This window comes from Oncorhynchus clarkii, chromosome 24, assembly GCF_045791955.1.
Source record: "Oncorhynchus clarkii lewisi isolate Uvic-CL-2024 chromosome 24, UVic_Ocla_1.0, whole genome shotgun sequence".
Lineage (NCBI taxonomy): Eukaryota > Metazoa > Chordata > Actinopteri > Salmoniformes > Salmonidae > Oncorhynchus > Oncorhynchus clarkii.
In genome coordinates, this window is record NC_092170.1 from 39,954,388 (window position 1) to 39,977,965 (window position 23,578).

Sequence of the window (23,578 nt, forward strand, 5' to 3'; positions counted from 1 at the left end):
GCAGGCAGAGAGAGAGAGAGAGAGGCAGGCAGAGAGAGAGAGAGAGGCAGGCAGAGAGAGAGAGAGAGAGGCAGGCAGAGAGAGAGAGAGAGGCAGGCAGAGAGAGAGAGAGAGGCAGGCAGAGAGAGAGAGAGAGGCAGGCAGAGAGAGGGAGAAAGGCAGGCAGGGGGAGAGAGAGAGGCAGGCAGAGAGAGAGAGAGAGTGAGAAAGGCCGGCAGGGGGAGAGAGAGAGGCAGGCAGAGAGAGAGAGAGAGGCAGGCAGAGAGAGAGAGAGGCAGGCAGCGAGAGAGAGGCAGGCAGCGAGAGACGCAGACAGAGAGAGGCAGAGAGAGAGGCAGGTAGAGAGAGAGGCAGGTAGAGCGAGAGAGAGGCAGGCAGAGAGAGAGAGAAGCAGACATAGAGAGAGAGGCAGGCAGAGAGAGAGAGAAGCAGACAGAGAGAGAGAGACGCAGACAGAGAGAGGTAGAGAGAGACGCAGACAGAGGGAGGCAGAGAGAGACGCAGACATTGAGAGGCAGAGAGAGACAGGCAGAGAGGCAGAGAGACGCAGACAGAGAGAGACGCAGACAGAGAGACAGAGAGAGACGCAGACAGAGAGAGACAGACGGAGAGAGGCAGAGAGAGACGCAGACAGAGATGGGAGGCAGAGAGAGACGCAGACAGAGAGAGACGCAGACAGAGAGAGGCAGAGAGAGACGCAGACAGAGAGACACAGACAGAGAGAGGCAGAGAGAGACGCAGACAGAGGGAGGCAGAGAGAGATGCAGAGAGAGAGAGGCAGACAGAGACGCAGACAGAGAGAGGCAGAGAGAGATGCAGAGAGAGAGGCAGACAGAGTCGCAGACAGAGAGAGAGATGAGAGTAACAGTCATCAAATAAAATCTATTCATAAAGCCATTCGTACATCGGCTGATATCACAAAGTGCTGTACAGAAACCCAGCCTAAAACCCCAAACAGCAAGCAATGCAGGTGTAGAAGCACGGTGGCTAGGAACAACTCCCAGTGTAACGTACCGTCCTCCACAGTCTGTGACACCAGGACCACGTCAGCCACCTGCAGTGACAGCTCATCAGGCTGCTTGGCTGTGTACGTCCTCGTCACCACCACCTGCATGGCATCTGGGACAACACAAACACAACACAGAGTTTAAACTCTAACCCTGGTACAATACAAACACAACACAGAGTTAAACTCTGGGACAACACAAACACAACACAGAGTTAAACTCTGGGACAATACAAACACAACATCTGGGACAACACAAACACAACACAGAGTTTAAACTCTAACCCTGGTACAACACAAACACAACACAGAGTTAAACTCTGGGACAATACAAACACAACACAGAGTTTAAACTCTAACCCTGGTACAACACAAACACAACACAGAGTTTAAACTCTAACCCTGGTACAACACAAACACAACACAGAGTTTAAACTCTAACCCTGGTACAACACAAACACAACACAGAACAGTTATTTTTGTTTCGTTTATTAAGTTTAACAGAAAAGCCCTGAAAATGACTCATGTGTTTACTACCGAATGCACAAGAACTGATGAACCATTCAAGCAGATAAACAGGTTATACCTCCTAATGCTTTAGGCGGGCAAATTACAATCTGGACCCGAAAACCAGTTCACTGCTAAGTTTCAGTCTTCTTCACTAATTAAAGGGATAGTTCCGGATTTTTGGCAATTGCTAACTAGCGTTAGCAAAATGACTTTAAGTCTATGGGAACAGCAAGCATGCAATTGCTCCTGTAGACTTCCAGTCATTATGCTAACGGTGGTTAGCATTGACTTGCAAAACAAAAAACTCCCACAGTATCCCTTTAAGGACTGATTTAGACAGAAAAGCAGCAGTACTCCAGACCTACAGCTTGGATTTGAATCCCCTTGTCGTTTCCCTCAGACAGGGAGACAGTTCTACTGCTTCACCACTAGGTGGTGATGTGGGACTACATTGTGAGATCCACTGACAAGTCAAGTTTTTGTTTTTATTTAACCTTTAGTTAAACTAGGCAAGTAAGCTAATAACAAATTCTTATTTTCAGTGACAGCCTACTGGGGAACAGTGGGTTAACTGCCTTGTTCAGGGGAACAGTGGGTTAACTGCCTTGTTCAGGGGAACAGTGGGTTAACTGCCTTGTTCAGGGGAACAGTGGGTTAACTGCCTTGTTCAGGGGAACAGTGGGTTAACTGCCTTGTTCAGGGGAACAGTGGGTTAACTGCCTTGTTCAGGGGAACAGTGGGTTAACTGCCTTGTTCAGGGGAACAGTGGGTTAACTGCCTTGTTCAGGGGAACAGTGGGTTAACTGCCTTGTTCAGGGGAACAGTGGGTTAACTGCCTTGTTCAGGGGAACAGTGGGTTAAACTGCCTTGTTCAGGGGAACAGTGGGTTAAACTGCCTTGTTCAGGGGAACAGTGGGTTAAACTGCCTTGTTCAGGGGAACAGTGGGTTAAACTGCCTTGTTCAGGGGAACAGTGGGTTAACTGCCTTATTCAGGGGAACAGTGGATTAAACTGCCTTATTCAGGGGAACAGTGGGTTAACTGCCTTGTTCAGGGGAACAGTGGGTTAACTGCCTTGTTCAGGGGAACAGTGGGTTAACTGCCATGTTCAGGGGAAAAGTGGGTTTACTGCCTTGTTCAGGGGAACAGTGGGGTTAACTGCCTTGTTCAGGGGAACAGTGGGTTAACTGCCATGTTCAGGGGAACAGTGGGTTAACTGCCATGTTCAGGGGAACAGTGGGTTAACTGCCTTGTTCAGGGGAACAGTGGGGTTAACTGCCTTGTTCAGGGGGACAGTGGGTTAACTGCCATGTTCAGGGGAACAGTGGGTTAACTGCCTTGTTCAGGGGAATAGTGGGGTTAACTGCCTTGTTCAGGGGAACAGTGGGTTAACTGCCTTGTTCAGGGGAACAGTGGGTTAAACTGCCTTGTTCAGGGGAACAGTGGGTTAACTGCCTTGTTCAGGGGAACAGTGGGTTAACTGCCTTGTTTAGGGGAATAGTGGGGTTAACTGCCTTGTTCAGGGGGACAGTGGGTTAAACTGCCTTGTTCAGGGGAACAGTGGGTTAACTGCCTTGTTCAGGGGAACAGTGGGTTAACTGCCTTGTTCAGGGGAACAGTGGGTTAACTGCCTTGTTCAGGGGAACAGTGGGTTAACTGCCTTGTTCAGGGGAACAGTGGGTTAACTGCCTAGTTCAGGAGAACAGTGGGTTAACTGCCTTGTTCAGGGGAACAGTGGGTTAACTGCCTTGTTCAGGTGAACAGTGGGTTAACTGCCTTGTTCAGGGGAACAGTGGGTTAACTGCCTTGTTCAGGGGAACAGTGGGTTAACTGCCTTGTTCAGGGGAACAGTGGGTTAACTGCCTTGTTCAGGGGAACAGTGGGTTAAACTGCCTTGTTCAGGGGAACAGTGGGTAAACTGCCTTATTCAGGGGAACAGTGGGTTAAACTGCCTTATTCAGGGGAACAGTGGGTTAACTGCCTTGTTCAGGAGAACAGTGGGTTAACTGCCATGTTCAGGGGAACAGTGAGTTAACTGCCATGTTCAGGGGAACAGTGGGTTAACTGCCTTGTTCAGGGGAACAGTGGGTTAACTGCCTTGTTCAGGGGAACAGTGGGGTTAACTGCCTTGTTCAGGGGAATAGTGGGGTTAACTGCCTTGTTCAGGGGGACAGTGGGTTAACTGCCTTGTTCAGGGGAATAGTGGGGTTAACTGCCTTGTTCAGGGGAACAGTGGGTTAACTGCCATGTTCAGGGGAACAGTGGGTTAACTGCCTTGTTCAGGGGAACAGTGGGGTTAACTGCCTTGTTCAGGGGGACAGTGGGTTAACTGCCATGTTCAGGGGAACAGTGGGTTAACTGCCTTGTTCAGGGGAATAGTGGGGTTAACTGCCTTGTTCAGGGGAACAGTGGGTTTACTGCCTTGTTCAGGGGAATAGTGGGGTTAACTGCCTTGTTCAGGGGGACAGTGGGTTAAACTGCCTTGTTCAGGGGGACAGTGGGTTAAACTGCCTTGTTCAGGGGAACAGTGGGTTAACTTCCTTGTTCAGGGGAACAGTGGGTTAACTGACTTGTTCAGGGGAATAGTGGGTTAACTGCCTTATTCAGGGGAACAGTGGGTTAACTGCCTTGTTCAGGGGAACAGTGGGTTAACTGCCTTATTCAGGGGAACAGTGGGTTAACTGCCTTATTCAGGGGAACAGTGGGTTAACTGCCTTGTTCAGGGGAACAGTGGGTTAACTGCCTTGTTCAGGTGAACAGTGGGTTAACTTCCTTGTTCAGGGGAACAGTGGGTTAACTGCCTTGTTCAGGGGAACAGTGGGTTAACTGCCTTGTTCAGGGGAACAGTGGGTTAACTGCCATGTTCAGGGGAACAGTGGGTTAACTGCCTTGTTCAGGGGAACAGTGGGGTTAACTGCCTTGTTCAGGGGAATAGTGGGGTTAACTGCCTTGTTCAGGGGAACAGTGGGGTTAACTGCCTTGTTCAGGGGAATAGTGGGGTTAACTGCCTTGTTCAGGGGAACAGTGGGGTTAACTGCCTTGTTCAGGGGAACAGTGGGTTAACTGCCTTGTTCAGGGGAACAGTGGGTTAACTGCCTTGTTCAGGGGAATAGTGGGGTTAACTGCCTTGTTCAGGGGGACAGTGGGTTAACTGCCATGTTCAGGGGAACAGTGGGTTAACTGCCTTGTTCAGGGGAATAGTGGGGTTAACTGCCTTGTTCAGGGGAACAGTGGGGTTAACTGCCTTGTTCAGGGGAATAGTGGGGTTAACTGCCTTGTTCAGGGGAACAGTGGGGTTAACTGCCTTGTTCAGGGGAACAGTGGGTTAACTGCCTTGTTCAGGGGAACAGTGGGTTAACTGCCTTGTTCAGGGGAATAGTGGGGTTAACTGCCTTGTTCAGGGGGACAGTGGGTTAAACTGCCTTGTTCAGGGGAACAGTGGGTTAACTGCCTTGTTCAGGGGAATAGTGGGGTTAACTGCCTTGTTCAGGGGAACAGTGGGTTAACTGCCTTGTTCAGGTGAACAGTGGGTTAACTGCCTTGTTCAGGGGAACAGTGGGTTAAACTGCCTTGTTCAGGGGAACAGTGGGTTAACTGCCTTATTCAGGGGAACAGTGGGGTTAACTGCCTTGTTCATGGGAACAGTGGGGTTAACTGCCTTGTTCAGGGGAATAGTGGGGTTAACTGCCTTGTTCAGGGGGACAGTGGGTTAACTGCCTTGTTCAGGGGGACAGTGGGTTAACTGCCTTGTTCAGGGGAATAGTGGGGTTAACTGCCTTGTTCAGGGGGACAGTGGGTTAACTGCCATGTTCAGGGGAATAGTGGGGTTAACTGCCTTGTTCAGGGGCAGAATGACGTACTTGTACCTTGTCAGCTCAGGGATTCGATCTACCAACCTTTTGGTTACTAGTCCAACGCGCCAACCTGCCGCCCCAAGTTCGATAGTACTGTCTGAATATAGGTAGGTGTGTGTGTGTGTGTTGAACTCACTGGTCCGGTCTTGGTTCTTCTCTTCGTTGCTGCTCTGGCCCAGAGCAGTGATCCAGCGAGCTCGCTCATTCCTGTTGAACAGACACACAGCATTTTACAACACTTTTCAATACTTTCTGTCTTACTTGTTAGTGAGTCATTTGTCATGTTCCGTGTGGCCAGGAAGAAGAAAAACACAATTTAATTTCAGTTTTACTTTCCTATTTTCCACCATAGCTGATACTGTCAACCCAGAGGCCTGTTTCAACTCACAACAACCCAGGGCCCTGTTTCAACTCACAACAACCCAGAGGCCTGTTTCAACTCACAACAACCCAGGGGCCTGTTTCAACTCACAACAACCTCACAGCATCACACACAACAACAACCTCACAGCATCACACACAACAACAACCTCACATCATCACACACAACAACAACCCAGGGGCCTGTTTCAACTCACAACAACCTCACAGCATCACTTACAACAACAACCTCACAGCATCACACACAACAACAACCTCACATCATCACACACAACAACAACCTCACATCATCACACACAACAACAACCCAGGGGCCTGTTTCAACTCACAACAACCTCCCAGCATCACACACAACAACAACCTCACATCATCACAGACAACAACAACTCAGAGGCCTGTTTCAACTCACAACAACCTCACAGCATCACACACAACAACAACCCAGAGGCCTGTTTCAACTCACAACAACCCAGGGGCCTGTTTCAACTCACAACAACCTCACAGCATCACACACAACAACAACCTCACATCATCACACACAACAACAACCCAGGGGCCTGTTTCAACTCACAACAACCTCCCAGCATCACACACAACAACAACCTCACATCATCACAGACAACAACAACTCAGAGGCCTGTTTCAACTCACAACAACCTCACAGCATCAAACACAACAACAACCTCACAGCATCACACACAACAACAACCCAGGGGCCTGTTTCAACTCACAACAACCCAGGGGCCTGTTTCAACTCACCACAACCTCACATCATCACACACAACAACAACCCAGGGGCCTGTTTCAACTCACAACAACCCAGGGGCCTGTTTCAACTCACAACAACCTCCCAGCATCACACACAACAACAACCTCACATCATCACAGACAACAACAACCCAGAGGCCTGTTTCAACTCACAACAACCTCACAGCATCAAACACAACAACAACCTCACAGCATCACACACAACAACAACCTCACAGCATCACACACAACAACAACCCAGAGGCCTGTTTCAACTCACAACAACCCAGGGCCTGTTTCAACTCACAACAACCCAGGGGCCTGTTTCAACTCACAACAACCTCCCAGCATCACACACAACAACAACCTCACATCATCACAGACAACAACAACCCAGAGGCCTGTTTCAACTCACAACAACCTCACAGCATCAAACACAACAACAACCTCACAGCATCACACACAACAACAACCTCACAGCATCACACACAACAACAACCCAGAGGCCTGTTTCAACTCACAACAACCTCACAGCATCACACACAACAACAACCCAGGGGCCTGTTTCAACTCACAACAACCCAGGGGCCTGTTTCAACTCACCACAACCTCACATCATCACACACAACAACAACCCAGGGGCCTGTTTCAACTCACAACAACCCAGGGGCCTGTTTCAACTCACAACAACCTCCCAGCATCACACACAACAACAACCTCACATCATTACAGACAACAACAACCCAGAGGCCTGTTTCAACTCACAACAACCTCACAGCATCACACACAACAACAACCTCACATCATCACAGACAACAACAACCCAGGGGTCTGTTTCAACTCACAACAACCTCACAGCATCACACACAACAACAACCCAGAGGCCTGTTTCAACTCACAACAACCTCACAGCATCAAACACAACAACAACCTCACAGCATCAAACACAACAACAACCTCACAGCATCACACACAACAACAACCTCACAGCATCACACACAAACAACAACCCAGAGGCCTGTTTCAACTCACAACAACCTCACAGCATCACACACAACAACAACCCAGAGGCCTGTTTCAACTCACAACAACCTCACAGCATCACACACAACAACAACCCAGGGGCCTGTTTCAACTCACAACAACCCAGGGGCCTGTTTCAACTCACCACAACCTCACATCATCACACACAACAACAACCCAGAGGCCTGTTTCAACTCACAACAACCTCACAGCATCACACACAACAACAACCTCACATCATCACAGACAACAACCTCACAGCATCGCACACAACAACCTCACAGCATCGCACACAACACCAACCTCACAGCATCACACACAACAACCTCACAGCATCACACACAACCTAACAGCATCACACACAACAACAACCTCACAGCATCACACACAACAACCTCACAGCATCACACACAACAACCTCACAGCATCACAAAAGCACATTACAACAGAGTAATACACCCCCCACCCGTCTCCTCCTCTCCCCCCGCCCGTCTCCTAATCTCCTCTCCTCTCCTCCCCTCCGCTCTCCTAATCTCCTCTCCCCCCCGCCCGTCTCCTCCTCTCCCCTCTCCCGTCTCCTCTCCTCTTCCCCCGCCCATCTCCTCCTCTCCCCTCTCCTAATCTCCTCTCCCCCCGCCCGTCTCCTCCTCTCCCCATCTCCCCTCTCCCGTCTCCTAATCTCCTCTCCTCTCCCCCCTGCCCGTCTCCTCCTCTCCCCTCTCCCGTCTCCTAATCTCCTCTCCCCCCCGCCCGTCTCCTCCTCTCCCCTCTCCTAATCTCCTCTCCCCCCCGCCCGTCTCCTCCTCTCCCCTCTCCCGTCTCCTCCTCTCCCCCAGCCCGTCTCCTAATCTCCTCTCCTCTCCCCCAGCCCGTCTCCTCCTCTCCTAATCTCCTCTCCCCCCCGCCTGTCTCCTCCTCTCCCCATCTCCCCTCTCCCGTCTCATCCTCTCCCCTCTCCTCTCCCCTCTCCTCCTCTTCTCACCTCTCCCGTCTACTCCTCTCCCCTCTCCCGTCTCCTTCTCTCCCCTCTCCCTTCTCCTACTCCTCTCCCCTCTCGCGTCTCCTTCTCTCCCCTCTCCCTTCTCCTCCTCCTCTCCCCTCTCCCGTCTCCTCCTCTCCCCTCTCACGTCTCCTCCTCCTCTCCCCTCTCCCGTCTCCTCCTCTCTCCCATCTCCTCCTCTTCTCCCCTCTCCTCCTCTCTCCCATCTCCTCCTCTTCTCCCCTCTCCTCCTCTCCCCTCTCACGTCTCCTCCTCTCCCGTCTCCTCCTCCTCTCCCCTCTCCTCCTCCTCTCCTCCTCTCCCCTCCCCCTCTTCTGCCCTCTCCCGTCCCCTCCCGCTCTCCCATCTCCTCCTCTTCTCCCCTCTCCCGTCGCCTCCTCTCCCGTCTCACGTCTCCTCCTCTCCCGTCTCCTCCTCCTCTCCCCTCCCCCTATTCTCCCCTCTCCCGTCTCCTCCTCTTCTCCCCTCTCCCGCCCTCTCCCGTCTCCTCCTCTCCCGTCTCAACAGTCAGTCAGTCAGTCAGTCACAACACACACTAGACTACAGCTGTATTAGTCAATAAAGGGAGAAATGTGCATGTTCTGTCATCCTGTGAGCTCTCATCCCCCCCCCCCAGTGCTCATCCCTGAGAGGGAGAACAGAGGTGTTTTGATTCAGTTGAACAGGGACAGAGGCTAATTCACGGGAAAGGAACAGAGCAGTCTCTGGTGAATGGAAGGAGGGGCACAGGTCAGGTTTCACCAGGTAACTCTACCTGCCACCTCGCCTGCCCACACCAAAGGAGAGAGGAAGATTTAGAGAAAGAGAGAGGGCGTGGTCAGAGAAAAGGAGAGAGGACGATTTAGAGAAAAAAAGAGGGGGTGGTCAGAGAAAAGGAGAGAAATAAACAAACAGGTAGTGATTTATATAGGACTGAACTAGATTGACGGATAGAGAGAGAAAAAGAAAGCCTGGGTGGAAAGAGAATGAAAACATAGCGAGAGGGAGAGGGGATAGAGGGGGTGGCAGTCTGTCTCACCCCCACCGTGGACAGCCAGCCAGGACCTGTCTCACCCCCCACCGTGGACAGGCAGCCAGGACCTGTCTCACCCCCCACCGTGGACAGGCAGCCAGGACCTGTCTCACCCCCCACCGTGGACAGGCAGCCAGGACCTGTCTCACCCCCCACCGTGGACAGGCAGCCAGGACCTGTCTCACCCCCCACCGTGGACAGCCAGCCAGGACCTGTCTCACCCCCCACCGTGGACAGCCAGCCAGGACCTGTCTCACCCTCCACCGTGGACAGCCAACCAGGACCTGTCTCACCCCCCACCGTGGACAGCCAGCCAGGACCTGTCTCACCCCCCACCGTGGACAGCCAGCCAGGACCTGTCTCACCCTCCACCGTGGACAGCCAGCCAGGACCTGTCTCACCCTCCACCGTGGACAGCCAACCAGGACCTGTCTCACCCCCCACCGTGGACAGCCAGCCAGGACCTGTCTCACCCCCCACCGTTGACAGCCAGCCAGGACCTGTCTCACCCCCCACCGTGGACAGCCAGGACCTGTCTCACCCCCCACCGTGGACAGCCAGCCAGGACCTGTCTCACCCCCCACCGTGGACAGCCAGGACCTGTCTCACCCTCCACCGTGGACAGCCAGCCAGGACCTGTCTCACCCCCACCATGGACAGCCAGGACCTGTCTCACCCCCACCATGGACAGCCAGGACCTGTCTCACCCCCCACCATGGACAGCCAGGACCTGTCTCACCCCCACCATGGACAGCCAGGACCTGTCTCACCCCCCACCATGGACAGCCACGACTGAGTAACACAGGTCATATATCACATTGCTGGGGGAAAATACACAGGCTTGGTTCCCTGGTCCTCAGGTAAACCTGTACTGAGTAACACAGGTCATATATCACACGTTTCTCAGCGTGACTGAATGTTTGTGCGGCTCTCGGTGTCTAACGGAGATGTGGGAATGACATCTGTTCATTGCTGGCCTTGGCAGTTGGGGGCGCGCGCACACGCACACACACACACACACACACACACACACACACACACACACACACACACACACACACACACACACACACACACACACACACACACAGGGTTCCCAAGATAAAACATGCCAGCTGAGGTATCAGGACTATCAAAATACACACCCTCATTCATAAAGGAGCCAATACACACACATTCCTGTTTGAACACACAGCCGCAAACAGGCATCATGTGTGCACCGCGATTTAATGGTTATGTGTGGAATGGAAGGCACATACCGACAGGTCTCTGGTTAAAACAACCATAAAGCTCTCTCTGTCTGTCTGTCTGTCTGTCTGTGTGTGTGTGTGTGTAGCAGGAGAGTCCTTACTTCTTTCAAACCTCTTCACCTCTCATTCACCCTAGGAGTTAATACAATATCAGACTGTTCAAGGCTATAGGCTACATGTCTAAACGTGTCATCACTAAATGAAAACACCACGAGACGAGAATTACAACTACTGTGAGATGTTTCACATTGAGACAGAAACTAAATCTAGAAAAGGATCCATGTGGAAAGCAGTTGTTATGAATGTATTGAGACTGACCTGAGTTCAGTAGAGAGACTGGAGAGGACTGACCTGAGTTCAGTAGAGAGACTGGAGAGGACTGACCTGAGTTCAGTAGAGACTGGAGAGGACTGACTTGAGTTCAGTAGAGAGACTGGAGAGGACTGACCTGAGTTGAGTAGAGAGACTGGAGAGGACTGACCTGAGTTCAGTAGAGACTGGAGAGGGCTGACCTGAGTTCAGTAGAGAGACTGGAGAGGACTGACCTGAGTTCAGTAGAGACTGGAGAGGACTGACCTGAGTTCAGTAGAGAGACTGGAGAGGACTGACCTGAGTTCAGTAGAGACTGGAGAGGACTGACCTGAGTTCAGTAGAGACTGGAGAGGACTGACCTGAGTTCAGTAGAGAGACTGGAGAGGACTGACCTGAGTTCAGTAGAGAGACTGGAGAGGACTGACCTGAGTTCAGTAGAGACTGAAGAGGACTGACCTGAGTTCAGTAGAGACTGGAGAGAACTGACCTGAGTTCAGTAGAGACTGGAGAGGACTGACCTGAGTTCAGTAGAGACTGGAGAGGACTGACCTGAGTTCAGTAGAGAGACTGGAGAGGACTGACCTGAGTTCAGTAGAGACTGGAGAGGACTGACCTGAGTTCAGTAGAGAGACTGGAGAGGACTGACCTGAGTTCAGTAGAGAGACTGGAGAGGACTGACCTGAGTTCAGTAGAGAGACTAGAGAGGACTGACCTGAGTTCAGTAGAGAGACTGGAGAGGACTGACCTGAGTTCAGTAGAGAGACTGGAGAGGACTGACCTGAGTTTAGTAGAGAGACTGGAGAGGACTGACCTGACAATTCAAAACTCCTAACATTCAGACAACACACTGCTCTACCTCTAGCCCAGACCAGGGAACTGCCTCCAGCCCAGACCAGGGAACTGCCTCCAGCCCAGACCAGGGAACTGCCTCCAGCCCAGACCAGGGAACTGCCTCCAGCCCAGACCAGGGAACTGCCTCCAGCCCAGACCAGGGAACTGCCTCCAGCCCAGACCAGGGAACTGCCTCCAGCCCAGACCAGGGAACTGCCTCTAGCCCAGACCAGGGAACTGCCTCTAGCCCAGACCAGGGAACTGCCTCTAGCCCAGACCAGGGAACTGCCTCTAGCCCAGACCAGGGAACTGCCTCTAGCCCAGACCAGGGCTGGCCAGGGAACTACCTCTAGCCCAGACCAGGGCTGGCCAGGGAACTACCTCTAGCCCAGACTAAGGCTGGCCAGGGAACTACCTCTAGCCCAGACCAGGGCTGGCCAGGGAACTAGAGGAAACAGAGACAGACAGAGTATCTGAGTAACAGAGACAGACAGAGTATCTGAGTATCAGAGACAGACAGAGTATCTGAGTATCAGAGACAGACAGAGTATCTGAGTATCAGAGACAGACAGAGTATCTGAGTATCAGAGACAGACAGAGTATCTGAGTAACAGAGACAGACAGAGTATCTGAGTATCAGAGACAGACAGAGTATCTGAGTAACAGAGACAGACAGAGTATCTGAGTAACAGAGACAGACAGAGTATCTGAGTAACAGAGACAGACAGAGTATCTGAGTATCAGAGACAGACAGAGTATCTGAGTATCAGAGACAGACAGAGTATCTGAGTAACAGAGACAGACAGAGTATCTGAGTATCAGAGACAGACAGAGTATCTGAGTAACAGAGACAGAGTATCTGAGTATCAGAGACAGACAGAGTATCTGAGTATCAGAGACAGACAGAGTATCTGAGTAACAGAGACAGACAGAGTATCTGAGTATCAGAGACAGACAGAGTATCTGAGTATCAGAGACAGACAGAGTATCTGAGTATCAGAGACAGACAGAGTATCTGTAGCCTGCAGTGAAAAGCACATAACAAACAATGACAGAGTGAGAGAGCAACAGCTGTGTGCCAGTCTCATAGTGCAGACACAGACTCAAAACAGAGTCAGTCTGCACACAACAACACTGCTCCAGCTGTCCGTCCTATTTCCTCTCATATGATGTCACTGTGATAGCCAACCTTGCTGACTGACCACCCCAACAGACCCTGGTAGAGAGACAAGCATTGATCGATCTCTCTCTCTCTCTCTCTCTCTCTCTCTCTCTCTCTCTCTCTCTCTCTCTCTCTCTCTCTCTCTCTCTCGCTCAAAGTGCCTGTTTTCAGCCTCTGTTCTGTCCTACAATAGTGTTTTTCAGCCTCTGTTCTGGCCTATAATAACACACAGTGAAAGACGAGATACAGGCCTCGCTAAAACGTGGAGAGGGGGTGAAGAGAGAGGGATGAAGGGGGGTGCGCGGTAGGACGAAGGAGGGAGGTCAGTGTGAATCGTGGGAACATGTCAATTCAACAATGGGGTACTCTGCTAGGCAACCAGTCTCACAACGTGTAGCAACCACTGTAACAATGGGCTGGTCGCCGAGGGGGATCTCTAACCCAGATCATACACTAGGCTACTACAGGGAGTGGTAAACGGCTCAAAAAACACACACACACACACACAATAAATAGTACTTTTAAAGCCAGGAAGAAAAATAAATGACGATATATTTGACTTTGTACTGACTGAATGCTAAGTTAAGGACAGAACAGATCTGACTGCAACTTCAATTAGCTCGGAGGTGTGAAGTGAGAGGTGTCAAAGCCCTTGAGCCCAACAACGACAGGAGAGTTTCACAGCCTCCCCTCACCCACCCAAACGCACAGGCCTTTGAAGGCCTCCTCTCAATCTCCAAAATAAAACAGCCACAGGACCAGTTTGTTAGGACGTTGTAAAGGACCATTCACCGAAACTGAGGTGATATATCTAGCTAACCTCCTTTTGCACATGGGGGGAGAACAACGGGGGACAGAGACTTGTTAGCTAGCTAGGTGGGATTTTCTACAAGGAATCTGCCTCCCGAAAAAAGCTTCTCCCAAGCAGATACTGCACTGTTCACCGTCTGCCCTGGTCTGTCTCCCCTGTCTGGTACTGTTACCCCCAGCACACTCGCCCCTCTCTCCCTGGTCTGTCTCCCCTGTCTGGTACTGTTACCCCCAGCACACTCCCCCCTCTCTCCCTGGCCTGTCTCCCCTGTCTGGTACAGGTACCTCCACCACACTCACCCCTCTCTTCCTGGTCTGTCTCTCCCTGTCTGGTACAGGTACCTCCACCACACTCACCCCTCTCTCCCTGGCCTGTCTCTGAATTTTAGATAGGTTAATTCACTTGTGAAGCTTATTATGTGCGTCTACTCAGAAACTAGGCGGCAGGCCTGCCGCCTGTGTGTTGGGCCAGTAACCAGCAGGTAGCCAAGTGGTTAGAGTGTTGGGCCAGTAACCAGCAGGTAGCCTAGTGGTTAGTGTTGGGCCAGTAACCAGCAGGTAGCCTAGTGGTTAGTGTTGGGACAGTAACCAGCAAGTAGCCTAGTGGTTAGAGTATTGGGCCAGTAACCAGCAGGTAGCCAAGTGGTTAGAGTGTTGGGCCAGTAACCAGCAGGTAGCCTAGTGGTTAGTGTTGGGCCAGTAACCAGCAGGTAGCCTAGTGGTTAGAGTGTTGGGCAAAGTAACCAGCAGGTAGCCTAGTGGTTAGAGTGTTGGGCCAGTAACCAGCAGGTAGCTTAGTGGTTAGTGTTGGGCCAGTAACCAGCAGGTAGCCTAGTGGTTAGTGTTGGGCCAGTAACCAGCAGGTAGCCTAGTGGTTAGAGTATTGGGCCAGTAACCAGCAGGGAGACTAGTGGTTAGAGTGTTGGGCCAGTAACCAGCAGGTAGCCTAGTGGTTAGTGTTGGGCCAGTAACCAGCAGGTAGCCTAGTGGTTAGTGTTGGGCCAGTAACCAGCAGGGAGACTAGTGGTTAGAGTGTTGGGCCAGTAACCAGCAGGTAGCCTAGTGGTTAGTGTTGGGCCAGTAACCAGCAGGGAGACTAGTGGTTAGAGTGTTGGGCGACCTTGGTTAGCGTGCACTGCGCCCGGCCCGCCACAGGAGTCGCTGGTGCGCGATGAGACAAGGACACCCCTACCGACCAAGCCCTCCCTAACCCGGACGACGCTGGGCCAATTGTGCCTCGCCCCATGGACCAAATACTTTTGGGCATGTAGTGTATATCTGTAGTGTATATCTGTAGTGTATATCTGTAGTGTATATCTGTAGTGTATATCTGTAGTGTATATCTGTAGTGTATATCTGTAGTGTATATTTGTAGTGTATATCTGTAGTGTATATTTGTAGTGTATATCTGTAGTGTATATCTGTAGTGTATATCTGTAGTGTATATCTGTAGTGTATATCTGTAGTGTATATCTGTAGTGTATATCTGTAGTGTATATCTGTAGTGTATATCTGTAGTGTATATCTGTAGTGTATATCTGTAGTGTATATTTGTAGTGTATATCTGTAGTGTATATCTGTAGTGTATATCTGTAGTGTATATCTGTAGTGTATATCTGTAGTGTATATCTGTAGTGTATATCTGTAGTGTATATTTGTAGTGTATATCTGTAGTGTATATCTGTAGTGTATATCTGTAGTGTATATCTGTAGTGTATATTTGCACTGCTCAACAACAATAAAAAGTCAGGCGACCAACAGCCTATCGACCAAACAATCGACCAGTCTAATAATTGGATGCAGATTCGTTTAGCTAAGAAGCCTTTGACTAGTAGTTGAAGTTAATGTTATGTTTATGCTAGGTGTCTACAGAGGTAAGAGCTGTAGAGAATGTGATTCAAACGGGAGGTTTACCTAAACAGATAGAGGAATGAGGGAGATCTGGCCTTGTAGTGTGTGTGTGTGTGTGTGTGTGTGTGTGTGTGTGGGTGTGTGTGTGTGTCGGCAAACGCGTGCTGACAAAGGAAGTAAACTGAACACGCCCTTTAAATAAAGACCAGTAATTGGCAGGCGTCTGTGTGTGAGTGAGACACGACTAAAGGTCTACAGCCAGGACAAGAACAAGAGAGAGGGGGGGAGAAAGAGAGAGAGAGAGAGAGAGAGAGAGAGAGACGGTAGGCTTCAAGGGGACTCCTACAGCACGTACACCTATAGCTCATCTCTTGGCAGTAGTACTGTAGATTACTTTATCACTGACCTCAACCCAGAGTCTCTCAAGAGCGTTCACAGTCAGCCCACTGACACCCCTATCAGACCACAGCAAAATCCTAGACAACTTCCTGGACAAAATGTTTCCCTGCAATAGTGAAGGTGTAAACTTAGCAGTAGAAACGGTATATTTGACATAGCAGCTAACATATCAAATTCAAAAAGAAAACCTAAGAAAATTAACAGCAATTAGAAACGATGAAGAGAGCAAAAAAACTAAAGAAAGAAATTGAGAAAACTATCTAACCAAAAACAGACAACCAGAACTAACCCAAATGAGAGAATGGTTGTGGGTGATGTAAAACTGCTGCCCAAAATAATGTAAATAGACTGCTATGACATTGCAAAGTGGTTAGAGCGTTGGGCCTGTAACCGAAAGGTTGCTGGATCGAATCCCCGAACTGACAAGGTAAAATCTGTCATTCTGCCCCTGAGCAGTGAAAACACTGGTTCCCTGGTGCCAAAGACGTGGATGTTGATGAAGGCAGCCCCCCCCCCCCCCACCTCTCTGATTCAGTGGGTTTGCGCTAAATGCGTAAGGCACATTTCAGTTGTACAACTGACTAGGTACTTCCCTTGTCCCTCCCCCTTGTCCCTCTCCTTGTCCCTCCCCCTTGTCCCTCTCCCTCTCCCTGTCCCTCTCCCTTGTCCCTGTCCCTCTCCCTGTCACTCTCCTTGATCCTCTCCCTCTCCTTGTCCCTCTCCTTTTCCCTCTCCTTTTCCCTCTCCTTTTCCCTCTCCCTGTCCCTCTCCCTGTAAAGTCAGTGTTTGCGGGGGAGACATTATTCCATTACAGACAGGAATGTAAAAGGCCAAGCTCAGCTGTTTTCTACTGTGGGTCATTACCCTGAGAGTCTTAATGAGGTGAGGAGGGAAGGCTATAGACTCTGATACCAGGGGACTTTGATCAGTGTGTGAGTGAGAGTGAGAGAGAGAGCTGGTCCTGGGGCTCTAGTCACAAACACACCCCACAGAGCCCCAGGACAGCAGCACAATTAGACCCAACCAAATCATGAGAAAACAAAAGATAATTACTTGACACATTGGAAAGAATTAACAAAAAAACAGAGCAAACTAGAATGCTATTTGGCCCTAAACAGAGAGTACACAGAGGCAGAATACCTGACCACTGTGACTGACCCAAAATTAAGGAAAGCTTTGACTATGTACAGACTCAGTGAGCATAGCCTTGCTATTGAGAAAGGCCGCCGTAGGCAGACATGGCTCTCAAGGGAAGACAGGCTATGTGCTCACTGCCCACAAAATGAGGTGGAAACTGAGCTGCACTTCCTAACCTCCTGCCAAATGTATGACCATATTAGAGACACATATTTCCCTCAGATTACACAGATCCACAAAGAATTAGAAAACAAACCCAATTTTGATAAACTCCCATATCTATTGGGTGAAATTCCACAGTGTGCCATCACAGCAGCAATATTTGTGACCTGTTGCCACGAGAAAAGGGCAACCAGTGAAGAACAAACACCATTGTAAATACAACCCATATTTATGCTTATTTATTTTCCCTTTTGTACTTTAACTATTTGCACATCATTACAATGCTGTATATAGACATAATATGACATTTGTAATGTCTCTATTCTGTTGTGAGTTTAATGTTTATTTTATATTGTTTATTTCACTTTTGTTTATTATCTACTTCACTTGCTTTGGCAACGTTAACACATGTTTCCCATGCCAATAAAGCCCCTTGAATTGAATTGAGAGAAAGAAAATGGGTCTCTATAGAGTGAGCGCAGACTTTGATCTGAGTGAGGCCTGCCTCTGACGCCCATCCCATCAGATGTACTGAGGGACATAAACAAACATGTTTCTGATGGAACACACACACATGCCCACACACTCCCAGGGGACATCATATTTGACCCAACTGACAGAAGGATGAAGTGATAACAGGAAAATATGTAGAAAAGAAAGACAGGAGACAGACAGCAGGAGAGAAAGACAGGAGAGACAGACAGCAGGAGAGAAAGACAGGAGAGACAGACAGCAGGATAGAAAGACAGGAGAGAGACAGACAGCAGGATAGAAAGACAGGAGAGACAGACAGCAGGAGAGAAAGACAGGAGAGACAGACAGCAGGATAGAAAGACAGGAGAGACAGACAGCAGGATACAAAGACAGGAGAGACAGACAGCAGGATACAAAGACAGGAGAGACAGACAGCAGGATAGAAAGACAGGAGAGAGACAGACAGCAGGAGAGAAAGACAGGAGAGAGACAGACAGGAGAGAGACAGACAGCAGGAGAGAAAGACAGGAGACAGACAGCAGGATAGAAAGACAGGAGAGAGACAGACAGCAGGAGAGAAAGACAGGAGAGAGACAGACAGGAGAGAGACAGACAGCAGGAGAGAAAGACAGGAGAGACAGACAGCAGGATGGAAAGACAGGAGAGAGACAGACAGCAGGATAGAAAGACAGCAGAGAGACAGACAGCAGGAGAGAAAGACAGGAGAGACAGACAGCAGGAGAGCAAGACAGGAGAGAGACAGACAGCAGGATACAAAGACAGGAGAGACAGACAGCAGGAGAGAAAGACAGGAGAGAGACAGACAGCAGGAGAGCAAGACAGGAGAGAGACAGACAGCAGGATACAAAGACAGGAGAGACAGACAGCAGGAGAGAAAGACAGGAGAGAGACAGACAGCAGGAGAGAAAGACAGGAGAGAGACAGACAGGAGAGAGACAGACAGCAGGATAGAAAGACAGGAGAGAGACAGACAGCAGTAGAGAAAGACAGGAGAGAGACAGACAGCAGGATACAAAGACAGGAGAGAGACAGACAGCAGGAGAGAAAGACAGGAGAGAGACAAACAGCAAGATAGAAAGACAGGAGAGAGACAGACAGCAGGATACAAAGACAGGAGAGAGACAGACAGCAGGATAGAAAGACAGGAGAGACAGACAGCAGGATAGAAAGACAGGAGAGAGACAGACAGCAGGATAGAAAGACAGGAGAGAGACAGACAGCAGGATATAAAGACAGGAGAGAGACAGACAGCAGGATAGAAAGACAGGAGACAGACAGACAGCAGGAGAGAAAGACAGGAGAGAGACAGACAGCAGGATTGAAAGACAGGAGAGAGACAGACAGCAGGACAGAAAGACAGGAGAAACAGACAGCAGGATACAAAGACAGGAGAGACAGACAGCAGGAGAGAAAGACAGGAGAGAGACAGACAGCAGGAGAGAAAGACAGCAGAGAGATAGACAGCAGGATAGAAAGACAGCAGAGAGACAGACAGCAGAATAGAAAGACAGGAGAGAGACAGACAGCAGGATAGAAAGACAGGAGAGACAGACAGCAGGAGAGAAAGACAGGAGAGAGACAGACAGCAGGAGAGAAAGACAGCAGAGAGACAGACAGCAGGATAGAAAGACAGCAGAGAGACAGACAGCAGGATAGAAAGACAGGAGAGACATACAGCAGGATAGAAAGACAGGAGAGAGACAGACAGCAGGATAGAAAGACAGGAGAGAGACAGACAGCAGGATACAAAGACAGGAGAGACAGACAGCAGGATAGAAAGACAGGAGAGAGACAGACAGCAGGATAGAAAGACAGGAGAGAGACAGACAGCAGGATAGAAAGACAGGAGAGACAGACAGCAGGATAGAAAGACAGGAGAGAGACAGCAGGATAGAAAGACAGGAGAGAGACAGACAGCAGGATAGAAAGACAGCAGAGAGACAGACAGCAGGATAGAAAGACAGGAGACAAAGACAGGAGAGACAGACAGCAGGATAGAAAAACATGGGAGACAGACAGCAGGTTAGAAAGACAGGAGAGACAGACAGCAGGATAGAAAGACAGCAGAGAGACAGACAGCAGGAGAGAAAGACAGGAGAGAAAGACAGGAGAGAAACAGACAGCAGGAGAGAAAGACAGGAGAGACAGACAGCAGGATAGAAAGACAGACAGCAGGATAGAAAGACCGGAGAGAGACAGACAGCAGGATAGAAAGACAGACAGCAGGATAGAAAGACAGACAGCAGGATAGAAAGACCGGAGAGAGACAGACAGCAGGATAGAAAGACAGGAGAGAGACAGACAGCAGGATATAAAGACAGGAGAGAGACAGACAGCAGGATAGAAAGACAGGAGACAGACAGACAGCAGGAGAGAAAGACAGGAGAGAGACAGACAGCAGGATTGAAAGACAGGAGAGAGACAGACAGCAGGACAGAAAGACAGGAGAAACAGACAGCAGGATAGAAAGACAGGAGAGAGACAGACAGCAGGATAGAAAGACAGGAGAGAGACAGACAGCAGGATATAAAGACAGGAGAGAGACAGACAGCAGGATAGAAAGACAGGAGACAGACAGACAGCAGGAGAGAAAGACAGGAGAGAGACAGACAGCAGGATTGAAAGACAGGAGAGAGACAGACAGCAGGACAGAAAGACAGGAGAAACAGACAGCAGGATACAAAGACAGGAGAGACAGACAGCAGGAGAGAAAGACAGGAGAGAGACAGACAGCAGGAGAGAAAGACAGCAGAGAGATAGACAGCAGGATAGAAAGACAGCAGAGAGACAGACAGCAGAATAGAAAGACAGGAGAGAGACAGACAGCAGGATAGAAAGACAGGAGAGACAGACAGCAGGAGAGAAAGACAGGAGAGAGACAGACAGCAGGAGAGAAAGACAGCAGAGAGACAGACAGCAGGATAGAAAGACAGCAGAGAGACAGACAGCAGGATAGAAAGACAGGAGAGACATACAGCAGGATAGAAAGACAGGAGAGAGACAGACAGCAGGATAGAAAGACAGGAGAGAGACAGACAGCAGGATACAAAGACAGGAGAGACAGACAGCAGGATAGAAAGACAGGAGAGAGACAGACAGCAGGATAGAAAGACAGGAGAGAGACAGACAGCAGGATAGAAAGACAGGAGAGACAGACAGCAGGATAGAAAGACAGGAGAGAGACAGCAGGATAGAAAGACAGGAGAGAGACAGACAGCAGGATAGAAAGACAGCAGAGAGACAGACAGCAGGATAGAAAGACAGGAGACAAAGACAGGAGAGACAGACAGCAGGATAGAAAAACATGGGAGACAGACAGCAGGTTAGAAAGACAGGAGAGACAGACAGCAGGATAGAAAGACAGCAGAGAGACAGACAGCAGGAGAGAAAGACAGGAGAGAAAGACAGGAGAGAAACAGACAGCAGGAGAGAAAGACAGGAGAGACAGACAGCAGGATAGAAAGACAGACAGCAGGATAGAAAGACCGGAGAGAGACAGACAGCAGGATAGAAAGACAGACAGCAGGATAGAAAGACAGACAGCAGGATAGAAAGACCGGAGAGAGACAGACAGCAGGATAGAAAGACAGGAGAGAGACAGACAGCAGGATAGAAAGACAGGAGAGAGACAGACAGCAGGATATAAAGACAGGAGAGAGACAGACAGCAGGATAGAAAGACAGGAGAGAGACAGACAGCAGGACAGAAAGACAGGAGAGAGACAGACAGCAGGACAGAAAGACAGGAGAGAGACAGACAGCAGGACAGAAAGACAGGAGAGAGACAGACAGCAGGACAGAAAGACAGGAGAGAGACAGACAGCAGGATAGAAAGACAGGAGAGAGACAGACAGCAGGATACAAAAACAGGAGAGAGACAGACAGCAGGATAGAAAGACAGGAGAGAGACAGACAGCAGGATAGAAAGACAGCAGAGAGACAGACAGCAGGATAGAAAGACAGGAGACAAAGACAGGAGAGACAGACAGCAGGATAGAAAACAGGGGAGACAGACAGCAGGTTAGAAAGACAGGAGAGACAGACAGCAGGATAGAAAGACAGCAGAGAGACAGACAGCAGGAGAGAAAGACAGGAGCGAAAGACAGGAGAGAAACAGACAGCAGGAGAGAAAGACAGGAGAGACAGACAGCAGGATAGAAAGACAGACAGCAGGATAGAAAGACAGGAGAGAGACAGCAGGACAGAAAGACAGACAGCATGATAGAAAGACAGGAGAGAGACAGACAGCAGGATAGAAAGACAGGAGAGAGACAGCAGGACAGAAAGACAGACAGCAGGATAGAAAGACAGGAGAGACAGACAGCAGGATAGAAAGACAGGAGACAGACAGCAGGAGAGAACCTCAGTGGCTTCTGATGGTGAAGACATAAGACTCAGATAGGACCCAGCTCACAGAGAAGGACTCAGATAGGACCCAGCTCACAGAGAAGGACTCAGATAGGACCCAGCTCACAGAGAAGGACTCAGATAGGACCCAGCTCACAGAGAAGGACTCAGATAGGACCCAGCTCACAGAGAAGGACTCAGATAGGACCCAGCTCACAGAGAAGGACTCAGATAGGACCCAGCTCACAGAGAAGGACTCAGATAGGACCCAGCTCACAGAGAAGGACTCAGATAGGACCCAGCTCACAGAGAAGGACTCAGATAGGACCCAGCTCACAGAGAAGGACTCAGATAGGACCCAGCTCACAGAGAAGGACTCAGATAGGACCCAGCTCACAGAGAAGGACTCAGATAGGACCCAGCTCACAGAGAAGGACTCAGATAGGACCCAGCTCACAGAGAAGGACTCAGATAGGACCCAGCTCACAGAGAAGGACTCAGATAGGACCCAGCTCACAGAGAGAGAGAAAGAGAAAGAGGAGAAAAAGAGAGAGAGAGAGAAAAGGAGAGGAGAAAAAAAGAGAGAGAGAGGGAGAGGGAGAAAAAGAGAGAGAAAAATAGAGAGAGAAAAAGAGACCCTTATAGGACCCAGCTCAGAGAGAAGGACCCATATAGAACCCAGCTCAGAGAGAAGGACCCATATAGAACCCAGCTCAGAGAGAAGGACCCAGATCGGAGAAATAGAGAGGAAAACAAACACAGATCAGTGTTCAAGGGTCGCACACTAGAAGGTGACACTTACATTAGCTCCACCCCCAGGACCATGGGCACCTTGTCTCCGGAATGGTTGCTACGGAAACGCAGGCGGAAGAGGTGGCTGGCCCCGGGATGCCGTGATGTCAGCATTCCAGCGGTGGTTCTGATGGGTGATAGGTTGATATCCTGAGCCTGGCAGGGTCCCACCCAGATATGGTCCCTCAGAGCATAGTCTATCACTGCATAGCTGTCTTCACTGAGGGAGGGGGAGAGAGGAGGGAGGGAGGGCGAGAAGGAGAGAGGGGGAGAGAGGAGGGAGGGAGGGCGAGAAGGAGAGAGAGGGAAGAAGAGGGAGAGAGGGAGGGTGGCAGAGCAGAGGGAGAGCAGAGGGAGAGAGACATCAATTAGCCCCACAACTGAAACACCTCTACCACAATTCAGTCCCTGCTTTACTTCCTGGTAGTAATTAGGTAGTGTTTGCTGTCGGGCTGGGATTTGCCAGGGACCCAATGATACGATATTATCACGACACTTA

General features: G+C 50.0%; 1 protein-coding gene across 1 annotated transcript in view; it reads right to left on the bottom strand.

The window, feature by feature from the left end:
- The window catches only part of LOC139382930 (rho guanine nucleotide exchange factor 26-like), an 85,156-nt gene that overhangs the window by 4,892 nt on the left and 56,686 nt on the right, over nt 1–23,578 (bottom strand). Inside the window, exons 12-14 of the mRNA XM_071127204.1 lie at nt 23,090–23,299; nt 5,506–5,576; nt 1,015–1,119 (exon numbers count right to left, since the gene is read on the bottom strand). Coding sequence (XP_070983305.1) covers nt 1,015–1,119; nt 5,506–5,576; nt 23,090–23,299 — 386 coding nt within the window. The remainder of the gene's footprint in view (nt 1–1,014; nt 1,120–5,505; nt 5,577–23,089; nt 23,300–23,578) is intronic.